Source organism: Chlorocebus sabaeus, chromosome 4 (genome assembly GCF_047675955.1).
Source record: "Chlorocebus sabaeus isolate Y175 chromosome 4, mChlSab1.0.hap1, whole genome shotgun sequence".
NCBI lineage: Eukaryota > Metazoa > Chordata > Mammalia > Primates > Cercopithecidae > Chlorocebus > Chlorocebus sabaeus.
Genome location: NC_132907.1, coordinates 32974872 through 32993805, shown reverse-complemented (window position 1 = coordinate 32993805; position 18934 = coordinate 32974872). Strand labels below are relative to the sequence as shown.

General features: G+C 42.5%; 1 protein-coding gene across 6 annotated transcripts in view; it reads left to right on the top strand.

Annotated features, from left to right (window-relative positions):
* Positions 1–15831: 15831 nt before the first annotated feature.
* KIF2A (kinesin family member 2A) overlaps positions 15832–18934 on the top strand; it is an 84119-nt gene continuing 81016 nt past the window's right edge. For 4 of the 6 annotated variants that reach the window (XM_007973644.3, XM_007973638.3, XM_007973634.3 and 1 more), the window contains exon 1: positions 15852–16204. In XM_007973644.3, the coding sequence (XP_007971835.1) occupies positions 16141–16204 (64 nt within the window). In that variant the 5' untranslated portion in view covers positions 15852–16140. Of the gene's footprint in view, positions 16205–18934 lie in introns of all 6 variants that reach the window. The other 2 variants (XM_007973639.3, XM_007973624.3) reach the window with 1 other exon arrangement.

Sequence of the window (18934 nt, the reverse complement as noted above, 5' to 3'; positions counted from 1 at the left end):
TGTGTGATGTTCCCCTTCCTGTGTCCAAGTGTTCTCATTGTTCAATTCCCACCTATGAGTGAGAACATGCAGTGTTTGGTTTTTTGGCCTTGTGATAGTTTGCTGAGAATGATGGTTTCCAGCTTCATCCATGTCCCTACAAAGGACAGTAATTCATCCTTTTTCATGTCTGCATAGTATTCCGTGGTGTATATGTGCCACATTTTCTTAATCCAGTCTATCATTGGTGGACATTTGGGTTGGTTCCAAGTCTTTGCTATTGTGAATAGTGCTGCAGTAAACATATATGTGCATGTGTCTTTATAGCAGCATGATTTATAATCCTTTGGGTATATCCCCAGTAATGGGATGGCTGGGTCAAATGATATTTCTAGTTCTAGATCCTTGAGGAATCACCACACTGTCTTCCACAATGGTTGAACTCGTTTACAGTCCCACCAACAGTGTAAAAGTGTTCCTATTTCTCCACATCCTCTCCAGCACCTGTTGTTTCCTGACTTTTTAATGATCACCATTCTAACCAGTGTGAGATGGTATCTCATTGTGGTTTTGATTTGCATTTCTCTGATGGCCAGTGATGATGAGGATATTATTCAAAAGATTGAATTTCATTTATTCTTCCGTGTGGTGAATCCACATTCTCTTTCTTAACACAAATGGGGGAGTATGATAGCAGAGACTACTAGTTGTACTTCAATATCCTTTTTGTTTATTTACTGGTCCCAAGCCAACAAGAATAAAGACTATATAACCTAGCTTTCCTTGAAGTTAGGTATGGCAATGTGATTAGACTCTTGCAATAGACTGTGAGCAAAAATAGTGCATACAACTACCAGCATAGTTCCTTTTCCTTCTTCCAGCTGGCTGGAATGTGAATGCTGAAGTTAGAGTAGCCATCTTAGACCACAGGTAAACTTGAAAATGAGGAGGCTGAACATGTTGAACATGTACCTCCCAGCTCTCTCTTCAACGAAAGCTGTTGGGAGTGATGTCAGTAGACATCCCACAGCTTTCTTTCCTTTTAGCTGCAGAGAGCCTCCTTGTTCAAGGTCATACTCATTCCTGGGTGGCTTATATCTAAGGACAAATCAATGCTGGGATATAAAGTCCTGGCCATTTTGGCCTAACTCAAGACAACTCTGAGAGGCCTTTTTAACTCCAGCGTCCCATGGGATTGGCCATGGCAATCATAGGCCTGCATCACAGCTTGACTCTCTTCTGCCTGCCCCAGCTATTCCTCAAACCAGCCAGACAGCCTTAGTGTGGCTGCAGTTTCAGGTTGCAGTGCTCATTGTCCAGATAGTCAGGCAGACTGTCTTCCTCACAACACTCTTGACGTCTTCATCCTCTTCTGTTGTTTCTTCTTTTTTTCCCATAAACCTGCTGCCATCCTCTAATATGCTATATAATACATTTAGTTGTTTATTGCGTTTTGATTTACTTTCTTTCTCCCCCATGTAAGGCCCATGAGGAGAGGAATCTTTGTTTTGTGCCCTGATATACCCCACACACCTATAGTGATGTCTGGCACAGAGTACGCATTCCATAAGTATTTGTTGGTGGGTTTTTTGGTTTTTTTTTTTTCTTCTTCATGAAGCCTCGCTCTGTTCCCCAGACTGGAGTGCAGTAGCCTGATCTTGGCTCACTGCAACTTCTACCTCTCGGGTTCAACCAATTCTCCTGCCTCAGCCTCCCAAGTAGCTGGGATTACAGGCGCATGCCACCACACTGAGCTAATTTTTGTATTTTTTAGGTAAAGACAGGGTTTCGCCATGTTGACCAGGCTGTTCTCGAACTGCTGACCTCAGGTGATCCACCTGCCTAGCCCTCCCAAAATTCTGGGATCACAGGCGTGAGCCACCACACTTGGCCTCAATAAGTATTCATTGAATGAATGAATAAGTGAATAATTCTGTGACGATAATTTTGCAAATATCCGCTTATTAGGGCCCTCAATTCCAAAAACAGTTGGAAAGAAATTTTTGGCAGCAGATTCACTGAGTATTACACATTCTATATCACCCAATAACAAAAGATTGATCATGTACTTTTATGGAGTGCTGTAAATCTCTCCTTTTATAACCTAGGCTTTATTTTTTATTTTTTATTTTTTGAGACGGAGTCTCGCTCTGTCACCCAGGCTGGAGTGCAGTGGTGCGATCTTGGCTCACTGCAAACTCTGCCTCCCAGCTTCACGCCATTCTCCTTTCTCAGCCTCCCAAGTAGTTGGGACTACAGGCACCTGCCACCACTCTCAGCTAATTTTTGTATTTTTAGTAGAGACAGGGTTTCACTGTGTTAGCCAGGATGGTCTCAATCTCCTGACTTCGTGATCCACCCACCTCGGCCTCCCAAAGTGCTGGGATTGTGGATGTGAGCCACTACGCCCCACCTAACCTAGGCTTTTTAACATTTTCATATATATACCTTTAGATATTAGAGGTACCTTATTTCACATGAAATGTCCACTGAAAAGATTGATTTTCCCTAAAATATTAACAAGAAATTTAGAAAAAGCAACCCTGAAATTCCCAAGTGTGGTGATCCAGGACAGCTTGCTGGCTTACATTATAGGGTACAGTTACTTCTAACAGGAACTGTCTGTTCTCAAGTATAATTCATCGCAACTGAGTTGTTGGAAACTTTGTTTTGCTTCATATTAGCTGCTTCTGAAAGAAGTCAGTATTTGTGAGGTTTCAGAAAGATTCCTTTGAAGTCAGCATTCCAATAAAAACATGAACTAGATCAACTGAACACCCATTGAGTTGGACTGATGATTTATTTTTGTAGCTCTGAATTCTCAGGGGGCTTTCCTCTCCCGCACAAGTTCTTTTTTTTCACAATTTGTCTTAAGAGTCAGTAAAGGTTACGTAAATGTCATTATGTCCTTCTAATTCAAGTGAATTAGAAAGGCAGTCATAATATGATTGACTGTGATTAAAACCAAACTTTTTATGTAAAACAAAGAAAATAATTCCAAAATATTTATAAATAAAATAGATCATTGGACTGCCTAGAAATAAAATCTTTATCATTATTTATTAACTAGTTTTTAGTTATGAATATGGAGTGTTGAGAGTACAGATGTTAACTGTATTATTCTTTTGACTTTTTTGATATGTTAATAACTTCAAGGAATAAAGGTACATAAACCATTGCTAAAGTTCTTTTCTTACCCCTAGAGCAATGTTGCTTCCAATCAATCTACCCATCACTCATTCATGCTCCAAAAGGCATGCAGGGATCAGAATTTAATTTTAAGGCCAGGCACGGTGGCTCATGCCTGTAATCCCAGCACTTTGGGAGACAGAGGCACGAGGATCACTTGAGGCCAGGAGCTGGACACCAGCCTGGCCAACGTGGGGAAACCCCATCTCTACTAAAAATACAAAAATTAGCCATGTGTGATGGTGCGTGCCTGTAATCCCAGCTACTTGAAAGGCTGAGTCACAAGAATCCCTTTAACCCGGAAGGCGGAAGTTGCAGTGAGCCGAGATCACTCCACTGCACTTTAGCCTGAGCGACACAGCAAGATTCTGTCTCAAAAAAAAAGTAATTTTAAAACATTAGATTTAAACTCCAGTTGGAATTTGTCTTTGGGCAGCTTTTCTGTCCTTTCGAAATTTTGTTCTGCAACAAATAATAAAGATTAGTAAGAGAGGCTGGGTGCGGTGGCTCATGCCCGTAATCCCAGCACTTTGGGAAGCCGAGGCAGGTGGATCACGAGGTCAGGAGATCGAGACCATCCTGGCTAACACGGTGAATCCCGTCTCTACTAAAAATACAAAAAAAAAAAAAAAAAAAAAAACCAACCAAACAAAATTAGCTAGGCGTGGTGGCAGGCACCTGTAGTCACAGCTACTCGGGAGGCTGAGGCAGGGGAATGGCCGGAACCTGGGAGGCGGAGCTTGCCGTGAGCCGAGATGGCGCCACTGCATTCCAGCCTGGGCAACACAGCAAGACTCTGTCTCAAAAAAAAAAAAAAAAAAGATTAGTAAGAGAAAGATTACCTTTTAAAATGTATTAAGAAGAAGAATTAGGGAACCAATTTTTATCATGTAGCTTTTTATTGACATCAACTGATTTTCAACAAAACTTGATTATTATCATTAAATGGATAATCAGAATGTCACTGAAAGATAACACTTGGAAACTGTATTTTATTTCATGCATTTATCTTTAGCCAGATCTCTCCCACAGTTAAAACCCCAGGAAAGATTCTCTTGCTTCTTCCATCTACCATATGCTGGTGTCTTGAGAGTAACTATTTTCTCAAACTCCTTGGCATGCAATACAGACTTCGCTTATTCCTTGGCCTCAGTAGACAGTCTTGTTTCATGAACAATAAATAGCTCTTTGGCCTATTCACCAAAAGCATATCACCCCTCACAAATCAGCTTCTGGAATATTCCTGAAGTGGATGTCTGTTGCGCTGCCTAGATCTACTTTTAAGACCAAGGCACTCATTTCCCTACTTTTAGGAGTGTTGGCTACTGAGGACTCACAGCTGAGTTCCTCTTCAGGAATTGCCCACCTCATCCAAGATCCACTTCCCTCTCCCAGGGCTAGTCATATCCAAAAAGTGGCCCATGTGCAGGTGTACAATTGCACACTCATACTAACTTAAAACAACTTGGAAAGAACATCTAGTTTTAAAGTTACACATGGAATAGATGGAGGCCTTTACTATCACTGAGTCACAGTTCAACTTCTCCTTCTGCGCAGTCCTGCTGCTTTCACTTTTCCACAGGTATTGATTCCAAAGCCACTTCCCAGTAATTTTCCTGCATACTGATCTCCACTTCAGAGTCTGCTTCCTAGGAAACCTGACCTGCGAGAATTCTTTTGGTCATAATCAAACCACCACCTTCAGTTATCATTGAAAAACCTAACATTTTGATGGTGACTTGTGTACCAGCCATGGCAGACTAGCTTCTGTAATAAACACTCCCAAGGTGTTAGTGGTTTAACCCAATACAAATTTAATTTCTTGTAATCCCAGCACTTTGCGAGGCTGAGGCAGGCAGATGACTTGAGACCAGGAGTTTGAGACCAGCCTGGCCAACATTGCGAAACCCCATCTCCACTAAAAATACAAAAATTAGCCGAAGATGGAGGTCCACGTCTGTAATCCCCACTACTTGGAAGGCTGAGACACAAGAATTGCTTGAACCTAGGAGGAAGAGTTTGCAGTGAGCCAAGATCACACCATTGCACTCTAGAATTTTTTTTTTTTTTTTTTTTTTTTTTTTTTTTTTTTGCTTCTTACTCATTCCATAGTACAGTGTAATTCAATGGGGAGAGAAGCAGTATGGTGAAGGCTTGGCTCCACACAGTCATTCAGGAATTCAGACTCTTTCCAGCTTTTGGCTCCACCCTTTTCTAGGAGTCTTGTCCTTCAGCTGACAGATGGAGAAAGAAAAGGAGAAAAGTGCATGGGAGGTTAGATAGCTTAAAAGGCTACACATCAATTCTTCATTGGCCAGAACTTAGTCATCTGGCCACACTAAATCAAGCTGATAAGCACTAGCAGTCTCTGCAACACATTTATAAAGTATTTGTGATTTTCAAATTTTCCATTATCCATGACCTGTGACACTCTAGTACCATTCTTCAATTTGTAAGAACTAAAAAATCATCTTTATTAAAGATTCAAAAAGAGTTGTGGTCGCTCCACTTTAATAAAAGTCTCTGTAGGATTTGGGGTTTTTCATTTTGTTTTACTTGTTGTTATTGTTGTTTTGTTTTGATTCAGTTCTATGTCTTTAAAAAATAAGGGCTTTAGGCTGGGCGTGGTGCTCACGCCTGTAATCCCAGCACATTTGGAGGCTGAGGCTGGTGAGTCACCTGAGGTCAGGAGTTTGAGACCAGCCTGACCAACATGGCGAAACCCCGTCTCTACTAAAAATACAAAAAATTAGCCGGGTATGGTGGCGCAAGCCTGTAATTCCAGCTACTTAGGAGGCTGAGGCAGGAGAATCGCTTGAGCCTGGGAGGCAGAAGTTGCAGTGAGCTGAGATTGTGCCATTGCACTCCAGCCTAGGCAACAAGAGCAAAACTCCATCTCAAAAAAAAAAAGTGGCGGGGGGGAGCTTTAAAGAAAAACAGAATGCCAGGTACAGTGGCACATGCCTGTAATCCCAGCCACTCGGGAGGCTGAGGTGGGAAGATCACTTGAACCCAGGAGTTCAAGACCAGTCTGGGCAACATAGTGAGACCCCCATCTCAAAAACAAGAAAAAAAAATTAATTAGTTAAAAAAGAAAACAGAACCACAACATCAGTATCATACATAATAAAATTAATTCCTTAATATATCTAATACTCCGTATGTGTACAAATTTCCCTGATTGTTCTTCAAAAGTATTTTCATTTAGTAGTTCTTTTAATTTCCAGACATTTATTGGTAGCTATGTCATACATAGTTCCAGCAACTGGCCATGCCACTGTTCCATCTTCCCAAAACCTCTGCAGGATCCATTTACTTCTTTTTGAACTGATCTGACTGAATTTGTCATAACTACAGCCATACAACTTCAAAACCATAAACTACACCTTCATGGGTTTGCTGAAACCAGCTGGTGGTTTTTCTGTGTTTTCTTTTCTTTTCTACACGTAGTCTTCATCCATTGTCTAAGCTACTACTCTTAACCATAGCACTGGCTAGCACTTCAAAGGCAACTCCCACAAATGCCTCAAGGCTTGGGGCTACTCCTGCAACATTCTCTTCAGGGATAATATGATTTAAAGGTAAATGCTTCTACACCCTCAGAAAAATGACTCCTTCAAGAATTCCAAAATTCTTACGTTCAATGATAAGGTCATATATTTACTCAATGACGTATGTTTCAAACAGTATCTCATCTTCAGATTGTTGTTGGGATATTAGAGAAAACAATGTGCTTGTTTCAAAGCAAAAATTTCAATACCACATTTTATGTCTTTAAATGTAGCAGAAATAATTCTCATTAAGAGGTTAGAAATAAACTGAAATCATTCACCTAAGTTGCTTTATATCTTTAGCACCATCTCTCCTAATACTCGCGTAGACAGTAAAATGAAGCTTGATAGGAGATTTCAGAAAATAGTCCTAGAACCTGACTTGTAATATATCCACTAACAAGACAATCTTAAATTCTTCTAAGGATTCTACTGCCCTACAATATTTGCACCTCAGTGATTTCAGCTTCTGCCATAAACTTTGCCAAAGCACAGACAAATTAAAATCCCAACCTAGGATCCATTTATTGTGCACAACACATAACATTGACAATATCCTGCAGAGCTCAGGGCAGTACTGACACCCATAAATGACTTGGCACTTGTATTAGTTGAGATTTTTAGTGGCAGGTAGCAGAAAATCTGGCCTAAACTAGCTGAAACGTTGAAGTGAATGTATGGATTATGCTGCAGAAAAACTAAAAGATAGATCTGATTCCAGATAAGCTTTCATTCATACCAAGAGCTCAAGAATTAGGACAGGTGCGCAGTTTCTTTTGGCTCCACTCCTCCAGGGTCAACTCCCTTTCACCAGGCCCTCTTCTTATGGTCACACGATGGCTGCTAACAACTTTGGAGCTACTTTCTTCCAGAGAAGTGGGAGTTTGCTTCCCCAACTCAAATCAACCTGAGAATTGAGACTCTTTGCACCTTATTGGTCTAGAGTGGGGAATGTTTTCATCTATGAACCAATCATTGGCAGGAAGGATGGGGGAGAAGGACCTACCCTGACCACCTAATCAGACTACACATGGAGGAAGAATCAGTCCTATTCAAACCCTATGATTAAGAAATTCATAGTACTGCTAGGAAGAGGGAAGGGGTTACGGAGAAGGCAACGACAAATGTCCACTGTAATACTAAATCCAAAGTGGGCTGACTTGGGCTTTCTATCAGGATAAAATACAAAGCAAAATACAGCTTCAAATAATTGGATTTTTGCTTTGTATTCTATGAATTTGAATCCTGAAAGAGGTTTTAGGTAAACATAGTTTATTTAACTTTTGTTACCGGTAGGTAATTTCTTCTTGCAAGTATTCAATGTGATTGTAAAATGTTCATGTTACCACCACTTTGTATTAGTGAACCAGGATAATAATTTCCAGCAAAATCTTGTCACCCAAAGTTGTATCTTTCCCTAAATTATCAGTTACCTATATACTCTTTGACTCCCATCGTGCTTGACTCTTGCTTCTCAAACTACATTTCATAGTGATGCCAATATAGACTACTTCCTATAAAATAAAATAACAATGTTCTCAATTTTTCAGTATCAGAGGACTCCATATGTCATTCTCCTTTATCCTCTATGTTTCATATGTAATCAATTTCCATTTTTGACATCTCATGTCTGCTGGCCCTTACTCTTGTTCCCTGCCATCCCACTAATTTAAACTTGAATAATTTCATGCCTGGATTTCTCATGAGTCTCCTCACTGACCATCCTGATGCAAAACTCTCCTTCCTCCAATCTATTTGGAAAAATACTTATATATTAATGCAACTGGTTATTAAGGGCCTACCTGTGCCAAGTGCTTTAATAGCTCTTACCTCATTTTATTTAACTATTACAAAATTTCTATGACATAAGGTATTATCCCCATTTTATAGTTGAGGAAATTAGACTCAGAAAAGTCAAGAATTTGCCCAAGGCTACACACATCATAAGCAGCAAAACTGGTATTGGAAATCAGGTCAGTCACACGTCAAAGCCTGTGCTGCTTCCATCACATCACACTGCTGCTTTATGACTTCATGTCATGTTTGTTCTCAAAGAGGTTCCCTACTGCTGCCCCTCCCAAGGGTAAACATCTCAGCATGGCTTTCAAGGCCTGCCGTAATTATATCCCACCTAAAGATTTTTCTAGTTACTTTCAATGTGTACATCTTTTGGCAGATATATCTCTTCCATCTCCCTCGTGTAAACTGGCCCACATTCATTATCTTATACTTAGAAGAAAAAAATCTCAATAATAATAATACATACTAACTTAAAGGTTAAGCAATAAAAGTAACTAAAGTAGAAAATGGAAGTCCACCATATTTGGAGTGAACATCAGGGATGGACTAGAGGTCATAAATGTCTGGTTGCATACGTTACTTTTGTTAAAAAAGACATGGTAATTTTTACGTTTTAACTAGCTAGCATCAAAATGGCCACATCAAAGTGGCCACATAAAAATATTCTGTTTCTGGTTTTTCTTGCCTTGTTAACTTTCTTTTTTGCTGTCCTCCTGTTTAAGTCCCAGTCATCTTTCAGGGCCCAGTGAAGTCACACCTCTTGACCCCTACTCCCTGGTCCCCTTTGTTTTCCCCCAAAACCTTAGCACCCACCAGAGGATACTCCCTTTTTAAGGTGAACTTCTTCACTGCTCATAAATAAAACACAAAAACAAGAGAAGCTTAAAAATTTAGCATCAGGAAATCTTTCCTGACTGCTATAGTTCTCACTGACTTTCTTCTACTGTCTACTTAGAGCCTGTACCACAAAACTAGCATTTAATTACATATTATTTGTATTGTTTGTTCCATATGTGTTAGAGTAGGTAACAAGGTTGTGGGTAGAATTAGATTATGGGGAACCAGGCTAGGGAATGGATTTACAGGGTTGATGAGTACTCTACAAGGCAGGCATGGAAATAGCTAGCCCTGAGAAATTACAGAAAGTTGAGTTGTGAATTTATAGCAGTGGTCTGGAGCAAGTCCTGAGCCAGGGCTTGTACACAGGTTTGAAGTCAGAACACATCAGTATGTCCAAGATGAGAATTTGGCTTAAAATCTAGAAATATACAGAAATGAGTGAGGGTATGGCAGGGCATGGATTAGTAATAAAAAATAATGATGATATAGTATCCTTAGTTCAAACACTGTGTAAAATATAATTGATGTGTAACATCAAAAACATTAAAATAACATCAGAATCACATTTTTTAAAATCTCCGAATTTCACTGAAATTTTACACATTTATCTTTTGGCTCAGCAATTCCACTTCTAGGAAATTATCCTAAAGAAATATTCATACAACTGTACATAATGTTTACATTCAACATTGTTGATAAAAGCAAAAGATAAAATGGAAACAACCCAAATATCCATCTGTTTGTTTGCTTACACATTCCCCTATTATCCACACATGCAGTAGAATAATAGTCAGATATTAAAATAGAGATAGATCTATGAACACTGGCATGAAAAGAAGTCCTAAATATATTTTAGGCTGGGTACAGTGGCTCCCGCCTGTAATCCCAACACTTGAGGAGGTTGAAGCAGGAGGATCACTTGAGATCAGGCCTCAATATGAAACTAGCCTGGGCAATATGGCGAAACCACATCTCTACAAAAAAATACAAAAATTAGCCGGGTATGGTGGTACATACCTATAGTCCTAGCTAATTGGGAGGCTGAGAGGAGGGAGGATCACTTGAGCCTCAGAGGTGGAGGCTGCAGTGACACATGATTGTGCCACTGCACTCCAGTCTGGGTGACAGAGTGAGATCCTGTCTCAAAAAAAATGTATATATATACGTACTTTTTAAAAAAAGAAAGTTTCAGAACAGTATATACAGCATGATTTCTTTAAAATATTAATCACACAGGAAAAATCATTTATATAATAAAATTTATTTTATTTTATTTTATTTTTAGAGATATGGTCTCACTGTGTCAGGCGAGTGGTACAGTGGTGCAATCATAGCTGACTACGGCCTTGAATTCCTGGGTTCGAGCCATCTTCCTGCCTCAGCCTCCAGAGTAGTTGGAACTAGAGGCACGCACCACCTCACCCAGCTAATTTTTTATTTTTTTGTAGAAACAAGGTTTTACTATGTTGCCCAGGCTTAAAATTTTTTGTAAAATACATTTTTCAAAGCATTATCACCTGACCTGGAGTGAAAATCACCTGGAGTGAATGTTAAAAAAGTGCATATTCCTACACTTCAAACTAGATCTACTGAATCACAATCTCTGATGATAGGACCCAAGAGTCTGCATAACAATCATCCCATATGACTCTTATGCCCAATGAAGATTGAGAATTATTGGATTAATATGATACTTAACAGTGACCACTTCCAGAAAATGGGACTTGGAGGGCAACGAGGGCTTTCCCTTTCATTTTACTTTATACTCTTTTTGTTTTAAAACTTTTTTATGTTTTATTTTTTGAGACAGGGTTTCACTCTGTCACCCAGGCTGTGTGTAATGGTAGGATCACAGCTCACTGTAGCCTCAAACTCCTGGGTTCAAAAAACTCTCCCGCCTCAGCCTCCAAAGCACTAGGATTACAGGCACGAGCCACCACGCCAGCCTAAACTTTTTATAAACATTTATTACATATACACTAATCTACATCTACTAGAGAGTTTTGAGGTTCAGAAGACTGAAACATTAAATATTGATAGTCTGGGTCATATAAATGAGAAAATTTATTACCAATTGAGCTTATTCAGAAAGAGAAAAGAGGGGCTAGGTGCAGTGGCTCATGCCTCTAATCCCAGCACTTTGGGAGGCTGAGGTGAGTGGATCACTTGAGGTCAAGAGTTCAAGACCAGCTTAGCCAAATTGGTAAAACTCTGTCCTCTACAAAAAATACAAAACTTAGCCCGGTGTGGTGGCACATGCCTGTAATCCCAGCTACTCGTGTGGCTAAGGCGTGAGAATCTCTTGATTCTAGTGAATCGCTTAGACCCAGAAGGCAGAGGTTGCAGTGAGCTGAGATCATGCTACCGCACTCCAGCCTGGGTGACAGTGAGGCTCCATCTCAAAAAAAAAAAAAAAAAAAAAAAAGGGAAAAGACTATCTAAGACTATAAATTTGGCAACATGTAACAAATTATCAAACTTTTCCTTCATTCATTCAACAAGTATTTGCTGAGCAGCTGTGTTCCAGGTACCCTTCTATGTGCCAAAGATAGAGCGAAGAATTTTAGGCAAGATTTCTACCCTTGAGGATGTTACTTTAGTGTTGAGGAGGAGAGACAGATTGAGAAAAGTGGGGGTAAGGTGAGGGACAAGGAAAGGCTTTTTCCAGGAGTGATTTTTGACTGAGATCTGGAAGATGAAATCAGTCACATGAAAAGTTGAGCAAGAGCAGCCATCCTGATCAGAGATCTTGACTGATTTAGGGGACAGAAAGCACTTCTGCGAAAATGGAGCAGAGTGAGAGGAGAGCAGTGCCAGATGAGGCTGCTGAGGAAGCCAGAGCTAGATCGCGTAGACTTTTGTAAATAATTTAGATTTTATTCTGGGAAGCCAGCTATAGGTTTTAAGAAAAAAATGATATTATCTCTTTTGCATTATCTAAGTGATCACTTCAATAGCCTTTCACCTGGTATTTTCACTGAGCAGAATGTGACTACAAGTGTCTGGTCTGAAACTCCTGAGCTCAAGGGATCTTCCTGTCTAGGCCTCCCAAGGTGCTGGGATTACAGGCATGAGCCACAGCACGCGGCCTGGGTTATATTTTATAGGATGGTTTACTTTCATAAAACAAATTCTATAATTTGTTTTATAGAATTTAAACAGGCGCGGTGGCTCACGCCTGTAATCCCAGCGCTCTAGGGGGCTGAGTCGGGGAGAACATCCGGGGTCGGGAGTTTGAGACCAGCCTACCCAACATGGTGAAACCCCATCTCCACTAAAAATACAGAAATTAGCCGGGCATAGTGGCGGGCGCCTGTAATCCCAGCTACTCAGGAAGCTGACGCAGGAGAATTGCTTGAACCCGGGAGGCAGAGGTTGCAGTGAGCCGAGATCATGCCATTGCACTCCAATCTGGGCGATAGAGTGAGATTCCATCTCAAAAAAAAAAACAAAAAAAAAAACCTATAAATATCAAGGCACTATCACATTTTATTTGTCCTCACAAAAAATTTCTGTGATTGAGAGAATGTAAGTTATTTTTCCAGGTTGATCAAAGAGGTAACTGAGATACTGAGCAGTTTAAGAAGTTAACTCATTGAACAAATGTCTGAGTGCAGACTATATAATCCTAATAAAAACAGTAGTTCTTAGTAGGGTATATATATCTTAGTGATTAATTAGTAGTTACCACTTCAGGATCTTATTAGTAGTAGTTCTAGTTAGGATTATACATCTTGTTAATGTCTGAGCCACAGTTAGAATCTTTGATCCAGGATGTTGAAGGAAATATAGTCACATTGTATGTATTTATGGCTACTCTTCAGGAAGCCACTAGCGTACAAAGCCCATAATGAAAGTCTTGGTAAATACGTATGCTGATGTGTACCAAAAAAACATAAGCCTTTTGGGTATGTCTTTTTTTTTTATTTTTTTTTTTGAGACGGAGTCTCGCTCTGTCGCCTTTCACGCCATTCTCCTGCCTCAGCCTCCTGAGTAGCTGGGTCTGTAGATGCCCGCCACCTTGCCCGGCTAGTTTTTTGTATTTCTTAGTAGAGACGGGGTTTCACCGTGTTAGCCAGGATGGTCTCGATCTCCTGACCTTGTGATCCACCCGTCTCGGCCTTCCAAAGTGCTGGGATTACAGGCTTGAGCCACCACGCCCGGCCCCGGGTATGTCTTATAAAGGAAAAGTTTTGTGTTTGTTAAGTGTTATGTCATACATTTTTATGGAGCAAAACAATGTATGTATTTTAAAAATACCTTTTTTATGGATTAAAGGTTAAGACTAACCATATAAACTACAGAGTGTAAGGTATGTGTCAGCAACCATGATACAAAAAATATTTTATGGGCTGGGTGTGGTGGCTCACGTAATCCCAGCACTTTGGGAGGCCGAGGCGGGTGGATCATGAGGTCAGGAGATCGAGACCATCCTGGCTAACACGGTGAAACCCGTCTCTATTTTAAAAATACAAAAAATTAGCTGGGCGTAGTGGCACACGCCTGTAGTCCCAACTACTTGGGAGGCTGAGGCAGGAGAATAACTTGAACCCACGAGGTGGAGGTGGCAGTGAGCCGAGATCATGCCACTGCACTTCAGCCTGGGGACGACAGACCGAGACTTTGTCTCAAATAATAATAATAATAATAATAATAATAATAATATTTTATGAAGCAATGTTAACTTTGAGCTGTATAGCTTGATTTCTTTGCATTCTTTATAAAGTATAAATAAAATATAAATAGATGTTTTATACCTCAGTTGCAGAGACATCAGAAAATGAATTCTAGACAGAAGCTCAAAGAGTTCAGATAAAACTCCCAAAATTATAGAAAAAATAAAAGCTAAACCCTGATTTGGTCAAATTTCACTTGAAACAGGGGTTCTCAAGAGTGATGTCATTTCCGGAATGTAAAAGAAGTTATTTTCCACATTGTCTATCCAGTGTGTGTGTGTTTTTTTAAAATAGAAATTATACACACTTTAGAATGGATTCAATAGGATTGTTCTTTTGACAAGGATACCTTCAATATGTTCAAGCTACAGATGAAGCCAGTCTTTTAACAGTTTTTAAAGGACCTACTTGATTACTTAGATTGAAAACTCTGGGAGGACACATATATCCAGATAAGCACTGATGTATATATCCGGTTTCCAATTTTTAAATTGTAAATTGTATATTTGTAGTTATTGTTACAGGGAGATTAACAATGACTAGGGAAGGCCAGGCGCGGTGGCTCATGCCTGTAATCCCAGCACTCTGGGAGGCGGAGGCGGGTGGATCACCTGAGGTCAGGAGTTTGAGACTAACCTGGCCAACATGGTGAAACCCCGTCTTCTACTAAAAATACAAAAATTAGCCGGGCCTGGTGGCGCGGGCCTGTAATCCCAGCTACTCGGATGGCTGAGGCATGAGAATCACTTGAACCCAGGAGGCGGAGATTACAGTGAAAGGCGATCGCGCCACTGCACTCCAGCCTGAGCCACAGAGCAAGACTCCCTCTCAAAAACAAAACAAAACAACAACAAAAAACAATGACTGGGAAAAGTAGGCCATGAAAAGTGTCGTTTCCTACATATCAATTGCCAATACTACAAGCAGGAGTTAGACGTTTGGAGGTTTTTACACGGTGCTATAAATACGGTTTCCCGGGCCCCGGTCCACGTGGCCTTCCTGCTCTGCCAGGATGGAGAGTCTTGCTTTCCACATTGCTGATGTGGTCAGACTAATTAAATGACTGCAGAAAGACACATTCCCTAGTCAACCTTATGTGTCTGCCTTCTTCCATTGAGTCACAGTTGTTGGCTTTACAGGGCAAGGCAAGTAAGTCTTGAATCCTCAGCAGAAACAGGACACCAGCATCTGATGCCTCATAACCTGAGCAGTTAAGGACGTCCCACCACAGAGCTTCCTTTTGAGCGTGATGAACTACAAGGCAAGACTACAAAGGGGTGGATCTTCATTTCGATTTAGGGTAGGTGACACCTCAAAGGTGTTTCTTCCCTTCCAGCGTAACTGAATGGGAAACCTGAACCAAGTGTGCTTGGGAGGGCTGCTTGGGTCAGCCACCTGTAAGCGGAAATAGGGGGTGCCACCTTCCTATGGAAACACCGAGCCCATACTGTCAACGGAGGGCCCTTGAATTCACATCCCTCAGCCCGCTGGAAAGCCCTGAAACCACGTGGCCTTTAACCCATTCCGGCAACAGCGCCAATTTACAGAAGCGAGAGGGCAAGAAAGCTAAGCGCGACGCTTCCCGCGTCTTCTAGGCCGCGCGCTGAAATCAAACACGACGCCGGCTAGCTGGGGGCCGGGCCGAGAGCGCACCGCTACAGCGGCCGGGTAAGCCGCGGCCGCCGCCCTCCCCGCTGCAGAGCTGGGCGGGGCCACCTGGAGGCAGCCGGGAGAGGCAGGCCGAAGAGGAAGAAGAGACGCTGAGGCGCGCTCTGCGCAGGCGCGCGGCGCCCCGCCTCCCCAGCGTCGGCTCCCGGGCAGGCGGCGCGGGCCCTCCCACTCTACCCCGCGCCGCCTCACGGCCCCGGCCCTAGCTTCACCCCGACTCCCCGGCGTGCGCGTCCTCCTGCCGGCCTGCAGGCCCGGGGCCTCCGCCTGCTTCCCCACAACTGCTCCTCGCGGCCCCGCTCGCGTTCACGCTGTCGCCCGGGCCGGCGCGGCCGCGGGCAACCGCTCCCCCTCCCACACCTACCCCGCCCCCTCCCCGCCTTTTCCGTTCTCCGGTCCCCCTCCCTCGGCCCGCTGCCGCTGCTCCAGATGAGGTGATGGCAACGGCCAACTTCGGCAAGATCCAGATCGGGATTTACGTGGAGATCAAGCGCAGCGATGGTGAGCCGCGCTGCTAGCCCCGCTGGACCGCTCGGCCCCGCGTTCGGGTGTGCACTGAGGGGACGCGGGCGCCGGCCGCCTCATTGATTGCTTCGCCGGGCTGTGGGGGCGGGAAGGCGGCGGCCGCGGCGCTTTTGTGTGTGGTGTGTGTGCCAGTGAGGCCGGCGTGGGGTCCGCCCGGGCGCCGCTGCAGTTCTCCGGGCCGGGCCGCGGGGGAGGGAAGCCGGGTGGGGAAAGGGCCCGGGTGTCGAGGGTCGCGTCCCCGGGGGTCTCTGGGCGGGGGCCGCTCGTTCCTCCCCCCGCAATCTCCAGCCCCCCCGCCCCCGGGGACACCAGCCCGGGAGGGAGCGGGCTTCGTTAGGGATGACCCTGCCTCGCGCTTCCCCCCGGTCTTCGCATTTTACCGGCCTGGCCTCTGACGGGGATGGGGGTGGGGGAGCGGGAAGACCAGCGATTTCACGTTTGGAGAACCGACTGCTGGTCAGAGGCCGAGATGGGGGAAAAGAGCCAATCCCGTCGCCTTAAACTGCCGTCTGGTTGTCAGACCTCCCCGGCTTTCGTCCTCGACCATGCTGCTTTCTTTTTTGCCACTTCCTTGGGAGAAAGATGTGGAGAATATCGCGCTGAGCCATGAATAAGGGTGGGGGAGCAATGCGAAGAAATATTCGATGGGCTTCTCCAAGGTGATGAGAATGTAAAGGGAAGGATAGGGGATGGGCAGAGTCAATGCGAGGCACTGCTGAGAGGGTGTGGGGGTGGGCGACCGGATGTTGATATTTTCACACCCTCGGGAGAGGTAACTGAGAAAAGTGTAAGGCGAGGTGAAGACACATGCCTCTTTTTTTTTTTTTTTTTTTTTTTTTTTTTAAGAGCCTAGGCTTATGTATCTTTCTGTAGGTTTCTCTTGGGGAAAATGTTTTATGTCACTAGCTTGGGATGTGGAGTCAGATACGCCAGTCAGATTGGAAATAATTCATATTGTAAAGGAATAAATGCACGGAGGGAGATAAGTGAAATTATTTTCTTTAGGTACCAATATTGAAAGAACGAGAACTGTGTGATAATCTCGAGTTGAGCAGTGTTCCTGACCTCATCTCATACCGACTCCTTTTTTTTCGTTTTTTTTTTTTTTTTTTTGAGACGGAGTTTCACCCAGGCTGGAGTGCAGTGGTGCGATCTGGGCCCTCTGCAACCTCCACCTCCCGTGTTTAAGCTATTCTCCTGCCTCAGCCTCCTGAGTAGCTGGGATTACAGGCGCCCGTCACCACGCCCAGCTAATTTTTTGTATTTTTAGTAGAGACGGGGTTTCACCATGTTGACCAGGCTGGTCTCGAACTCCTGACCTCAGGTGATCCACCCGCCTCGGCCTCCCAACGTGTTGGGATTACAGGCGTGAGCCCCCGCGCCTGTCCTCGATTCCTTTTATGTGTGGCTTATGTATTGGCCTTTAGCCTAGCCTAGTCAGTAGTAACTTGGCTCTCGCGTCCACGCCCCCCTTGGATTCTGCCAGGTTTGACCAAGTTATGTGAAGCTAGGTTGATTTTCATGTTGTGTGTATGATATATTGGAAGACCCTATATAGCTAATGATTTTTTTCCTCCATTATATTTGAGGTAATTTGTGGTAACAACTGAAACCATCATTATCCTGTATATGAAAAGATAAATTATACCGCTTAGGGCTTTAGAAGTTACCAGTAACACTGATGGGAAAGAGATACCTTCTTTACTTTGGTTGAGGTTTCTTTTGTATTTTCTCTTCAAATTACTTTCTTGAAAGAGTGCTGTGAATGTCATTTTTTTTAGGTAAATACGAGTTCACAGTATACCAGCAAAAGTAGGCTTTACATATTGTTTTGAAGATTCTGGGTGCACAGCAACCCCTGTCCTGGGTATACCCCCAAGGGAGAGGAAATCACCACTTTGTGAAGATATCTGCAGTCTCGTGTTCATTGCAGCAGCATTCACAGTAGCCAAGATAGGGAAACAACCTAAATGTCCATCGATGGGTGACGAAAGGCTAAAGAAATTGTTCTGTGTGTGTGTATATGTTTATGTGTGTGTATAGACAACGCACAATGGAACATTATTCAGCCTTAAAAAAGGAGATCCTACTATTTACCACAACGTAGATGGACTTGGAAGGACATTAAGTTAAATGAAATAAGCCAGACACTAAGGAAAATATTGCATAATCTCACTCATGTAGAATATTTTTTTAAGGAGCTTAAATACACAGAATGAAACAGTGGTTACTACTGCTGGTGGGGGGAAGGAGAGGAAATGGGGAGATGTAGGTCAAGGATACAAAATAGCAGATATGTAGGATGAACAAGTTTAGAGATACAGGGGGACCAATGTTAGTAAAATTGTATTAGAGATTTTTGTTAAATAAGTAGATTTTAGCAGCTCTTGTTAAAGAAGTAATTATGTGAAATGATAGCTATGTTAATCTGCTTCACCATTTTGCTATCTATATTCCATAGCATCATGTTGTAAACCTCAGATATGCACAATGAAATTTATTTTTTTAAAAATTAGGGTGCAATAAAATGTGTAATTTCTTTACACTCTTTTAAGTCTTTATTAGTATAGATGTTAACTTTGAAATCTTATCAGAAAAAAGCATATGATATTTGATGTATACATTTTAACTTTTATGGAGCGTATTTTATTTAAATTTATTGAACTTGAAGCGGTTTTGGTTTTTTTCAGCCTTCACCTTCAGCCT